Consider the following 6,000-nt stretch of genomic DNA (forward strand, 5'->3'; position numbering starts at 1 on the left):
TTGTGTGTCAAAATTGCCTACAACAGCTCGGGGCTAACTTGGGTATCCAAGGGATTTCTGGCTCTCCTTTGTTCCAGTTCAAATTAATTCCTTCTATTTCTTGACATACAGCCTGAAAGTTATCTTTACATACTGTGCCAATGAATAAGGTCCTACAAAAACACCGAACAGGAGTTTGGCACTTTTTTTTTTCTAAACGTAGTCCAAAAGACTTCTGATCCGTTCAAAAAAGGAGATCTCTGCAGTTTACCTGGGAAAAAGGAATTTTCTGTTCGGTCATGTCTCTCCTGGCAGCACAGTTATATTCCACTCCCTGTTTACAATTTTCACACAGCTATCTGCAACGATCAACGCTCTAAATACTAAAGATCAGAGGTTCTCAAATGAGGGTCTGTGGATAGACCTCTGTGTGGAAGTCCCTTCAGAAGCACTTGCCGTTGCTGTAGCTCACTGAGTTGTTTGGAAACAATAGGTTTAACTCAGTGTGCAGGAAAACTGCTTAAAAATACTGAAATTTTTAGAATGTAATTTTAACATGCTTTTTCTGTACCACTGATGATCTATTGCTGTTTCTTTTCAGTGGGTAATATACCTTGTTGTCAATTAGATTTTGTTCAAAATTTAATTTTTCTCAGTGTTATTTAGATATGTAATCGAAATCATTTTGAGATCGTGTGATAATTTGGGCTTAACTTGAAAGGAATTGATGAGATATTAAAGAAGTTTGGAAAGTTTAAAAATAACTTTAGTGGGTAAAGCGAGTCTCAGATTGGTTCACATTTATAGACTTTAAATATCAGTCTGGAATTTGTAATATTCCCTGAATTTCAGATGAGTGAGAATTAGCACTGTACTGAGGGAGCCTAGACAAAAGGACATTAGTTGCGTCACAGAAACTTATTAAATGCATTGCTAATTCAACAGACGGATTCCTGCAAACAGGTGCACTATCTGAATTAATTTTTAAACTCTCCCACTCTCGTACACTCTGGAGACTTTAATAGTTTATATTGACAGGCACAGCACGTTGCTAATTTCATTCACAAGCTTTAATATTTCAAAACACTTCAACATGTGAATCTATTAGATTTTTAAAAGCGTAAGTAGCGTCAGGGCATCCCAAAACTAAAAATGATAACTTCTCTCACTGGGATTTCAAACCAGTCATCTAGCCAGAAGCGTGGTGTTTTTATGAATGAAATTCGTTTTACAAGCTTCCCATACAGATTTTTTATATTTTTGTACGTTGTACAGCCTGTTACCAGGAAGGATTTTCTGTTAGTGTCATGGTAGTCGGCGGGGGCTGGGTGAGAGATTTTGTGCCTTAAAAGAAAGCACAAATAGGTTTTCATTTAACTATACCAGAGGACTAAGAGTAGGGTAGGAAAATTTTTCACCCCTGGAACATACATCAAAATCTGCTGCCTTTACTAAAAAGATGAAGGCCGGTGTGACAGAAATCACCGCCACAGATTACAGTCGTTAGATAATCCCAGTCTCTGAAGACAGACCAATAAGTCTTTGAACTTGAAAGTAGTTTGATTTTGGTTTTAGTTTGGGGGGGTTTTGGTTGCATAAAGCTGCAACGTGGCTGCATTTCTTTACCAGTTTCCTGAATGTTAGCGTTCCATACCGTCGTATATGACCAGCAGTGTTGTTTGTGAGTGTTCTACTGAGGCATGTAAGATTGCATTATACTTACAGAATATATCGGGGTTTAATTTATTTTTCTTCAGTGTATGATAAATTGATTCACGGTAATAAATTAATTTCACAGAATTTCATCATAGAAGATTATTGTAGGAAGAGACTGCACTCAATAACCATGGCAGGATAAACAGAAAAACCTTCCAAAGACCCCTTAGTGTCTTACTCATGCTGGTAGCCCGAGTATATAATTTCTTTTGTTTATCTTATTCAGTATTGCGATTGCAAAATAGTGGCACTCATGATCAGACTACTAAAACTCTGGCCAGATATCAGCATGCCACGACTGTTTAGACTATTACAAAACCAGTTTTGAAGTAGATCTTTATCGTCCTTGGGTTTTTTTGATAAGTAAAAGATACTTTGGTGACATAGGATATAAAACTTGCAGTATTTTACTAAAATTCCAGCGAGATTGGCTGTGGAAATTTAAACCAAGGATCTCGTTCTAGGCGTCTGTTTTTATGGTTGGGTCCCAATCAAGAAGTGCAGTCTGTTTTGTACCTAAATTCCGTGCTGTACCCTTGTGGGTTGGCTTTCTTTTTGTCTGTGATACTGCTGAAATACTTAAAATATCAGAAATGGATCATCCCCAGAAAACCATCAGTATTTTTAGAAGATACTTTGACTGCTAAAATATGGTAGTTACAAAATTCTGCATCTTCTTTGAGAGGTGAATACCAGCTCTGGGTACTAACAGCTCAAAAACGAAAGTATAAAACTGATGCTCTTGAAGTCACAGCTGTAAATTGTTCTGCAAGGGGCAGGAACAGTACAGGTAGAACCGAAAAAAAATGCAGCGTGTTTTCTAAGCCACTAGCTTGTTAATAACTAGTATTTTGTAAGGGATCAGTGCTTTTTCATTCCGTTAACAGCTGGTTTTGTAGAGTGAACATGGCAGCAGTGGGCTTGGTTTTGGAAGCAGGGAGGGGAAGTGTGAGGTATGTTTTGAATGGCTTCAAAACCAGGCTTAAAAGAGAGACATTTGTTGTGTGGGATCTCTTACAAAACCAGTATTTTCTTAGTCAAGAAACCATGACTTCTGTATTTGAATTCAAAAGGTACCCATGTACCTGATGTTTCGACTTCAAATCCCATTGAAGAAAAATGCTCTTATGACTGAAACCTAAGACAGGACTTACAGAGGATACGAAGCTATGTTAGTCACTTAGTGCAGGCTGTGGAAACATGCGTGTCCTGTGGTGGTTTTGGATACATTACATGCTGATTTTAAACCCTGCTGTTTCACTTAATAACTGCTCAAGAATTCTGTGCATACTACTAGTGTTTTTAGCTGTTAGTTGACCATTTAAAGAAAATTGCTTATTTTGCTCAGCGGAGCATTCCTTTGTATTATGCGTTGAGGCCGTTTTGTTCACACACAATGGCTGCTTTTGCATTTTCAAAGAGTCTGGTTTTAGGTACGTAAAGAAATATGGCAACAGATACTGTGCCAAGTAGTACGAGCTTGGTGTCAGTTGGTTTCTTGGGACATCTTACCTTCTGTGGTTTTGAGTTCTCCTTTCAGTTCAGCTCTTCCGTGAAAACCGGCTTTGTGCCTCCCGCAGTCAGGGTATATATTCTTTTTATGATTTACAGAAAGTATAGAATGTGGTGTTCTCAAAGACAGAAATTATATTAGCTAGCTAGGGTAACTTTTTGTAAGTGATGGGGGAGCCTAGCTCCTGCAGGTTAAATCTATTTACTCTGTTTTGTGAAACAGAGTTTAAAGCCACAAATTCCTGGACAGTAGTTTGTGCTGGGAGAAGTTGATCCTGTCGCCACTTTTGGTTTCGAAGTATTCAGGCTATAGGAATAGGAAGCAGCCACAGCTACAATGGCTCTCTTCAGTTAATTCAGGAACTGCTAGCATTAGCGTCAGAGAAGGTAGGGAATGTAGTTGGGAAAATCGAGTATGCAGAAGCACATCTTAGCTACGTCGCATACATGGTAATAACTTTGTTAATAATGAATTGAATTTTCAAATCCCATTATTGGCCTCTCCCTTTGCTGAACGCTGATGGTCACTTGTGTGTTTCTGATGCCATACACGTTTTCTGACATAAGTAAAATCTTACTTCTACAGCTCTCAAGAATTCACTAATAAATTATTTTGTGCCAAGGTACTGGATGATGATATCTCTATTAAATTTTTTTCAATCACCTGTGTAAATGTGAATTTAGTCAACTTGTTTCAGAGGTACCGTGTTCCCTTCTTTTACTCCACTATGCAGAATATCAATTACTTGATTATGAACTGCATTTACCTCAAACCCATTGCTTTTATTATGTTGTAGTTTAGCAGTGGCCTGGAATTAAGGCATTTTAATACACGCATAGCAGCTGTATTGCCTTACCTCTAATGGGCCGTCTTGTTTGGAGAAATAATTCTTTCCAGTTATGCGCTAGCATTATTCATTCAATTTATCTTTACCAGACTCCTGTGCTCACTTACATAACAGATTATAAGTTTACTCAGGTTTCAAGGATCTTGTAGGACTCTTGCACTTTTGTCCCTTTGATCCATCAAATCTGGCTTCTGTAGGTAGCTTTTTGCTCTGGACTCAGATAATGAAGATACAACCCTAAAATACATCAAATAATGATATATTAAAGTTGCTATCAAAATTTCTGTCTCTAGAGAAACTTGTATAATTCATAAGAATTTTGGAGAAAGGGAGTTTTGTGCATCTAGTAAATTTATTTATTCTGGTGATTTTCTTTTTGTCCAACAAACTCATACCTTGACACATTCTGCTCTATAGGCATGTGAAAAAGCAACAGTATCAGCTGCATTTTCTAAATGTCTCAAGGTATTTTTGCGAATATTTAAAGCAGCACAGGTGTAGTGGTCAGCTATTTTTATCCCCAAACAAGGATGCCTGTTTTAAGCTTTAAGTAATTAGTTGAATGATACTTATCACCAGGTACGCATTGTCTCCATCTTATCTCTGCCTGTGAAGAAATGTGTAATTATGTAAAGGCAACAATTAATTTTGTCCGTCGTATATTAATTTTTTTGGCCTTAAAAGCATGAAACAAACCACCACAAATACTGAGCTAACATTGTCTACACTGAGCTGTAAAGTGAGACTTAGCCCATCTTCATTTTTTCCCTATCTTGATTTCAGCCATCATTTTAAATTTTGACTTTGTGAAGCAGTTGGGGAAGGAATTTCTAGGAGAAAAATCTAGGGGCGAAAAAAAAAGCATTCAACTGCAAGCAAGCTCAGTTTAATAGGGTTTACTTTCAGAAATGTGAATTCAAAGCAGAAAATAAAGATACATTATGAAGAAGGAAGCTCACCACTCAGGGTTCAGTTGTAGGTATGCTTTCCTTTAAAGTCGTCATGTGTGGATGGATTAATATCAGGATAGCGATGGAGAAATAATAAGATATTAACATATACCTTTTAAAATTTGACAGGTGCTTTTCCAGCGTCAGCTCTGTATGCACGAAAAGACTTGCTTCAGAGACCTACGCACGTTGCTACAAAAACTTTTCAAGGCCTGCGAATATTTGTAAATGATGAGCTCCACGAGCTCTTTATAGGGCTGAAGACAGCTGAGAAGTTTCTAAAACCTGGCGGTCGCCTTGTAGCCCTCTCCTTTCATTCGCTGGAAGATCGTATTATCAAACGTTTTCTTCATGGAATAGACATGACTGAAAAGCACAATCTTGGCTCAAGGCAGAAGATAAGACAGGCTCTGAAATATTGCTCCAGAAAAGAAGATACACAAGAATTTCCCCATGGAAAATCCAACTCAAAGTGGGGTTTTATACAGAAAAAAGTTCTTACACCGCAGGCCAAGGATATTCAAACAAACCCAAGAGGAAGGTCGGCCAAGCTAAGAGCTGCTATTAAGCTCTAAAACCAAATTATCATTTCCTTGGATTTTGTTTTCCAGAAGGCTAACGAGACAATATCAAACTGAAAAAATAAAATTAAGGCTGTTGGACAACATTTCTGTCTTGCCTTTGTGCTTCTTTGTAATTAGTGTGTAGTGTGGAGAATCAAAAGGTAAAATAGATGTAGATAAGTGGGTGTCATTAACTATACAAAAAAGTCATCTTTTTAAAAACAGCATCAAACCCAAAGTTTATAGAAATAACAAGTTTGATTGCAGTATTTCATTTAAATTAAATTCAAAACATTAACAGTCAAAATTCAGTAGCTGACTGAGACAGACACATTTTTATGGGATTGGATTTCACGCACCTAAGTCAGATGGCTGGTTTAGCCTAGGGTGAGTTTAAACTAACCTAAGAATTCATAATGTAGAATTCTGTAT

At 37.4% G+C, this 6,000-nt stretch overlaps 1 protein-coding gene across 1 annotated transcript in view; it reads left to right on the top strand.

The window, feature by feature from the left end:
* The window catches only part of METTL15 (methyltransferase 15, mitochondrial 12S rRNA N4-cytidine), an 89,466-nt gene extending 83,848 nt beyond the window's left edge, over positions 1-5,618 (top strand). The window contains exon 5 of the mRNA XM_009960494.2: positions 5,135-5,618. Within this exon, the coding sequence (XP_009958796.2) occupies positions 5,135-5,580 (446 nt within the window). The 3' untranslated portion in view covers positions 5,581-5,618. The remainder of the gene's footprint in view (positions 1-5,134) is intronic.
* Positions 5,619-6,000: the final 382 nt, after the last annotated feature.

The sequence above is a fragment of the Leptosomus discolor genome, chromosome 12 (genome assembly GCF_034619465.1).
Source record: "Leptosomus discolor isolate bLepDis1 chromosome 12, bLepDis1.hap2, whole genome shotgun sequence".
Classification (NCBI taxonomy): Eukaryota; Metazoa; Chordata; class Aves; order Leptosomiformes; family Leptosomidae; genus Leptosomus; species Leptosomus discolor.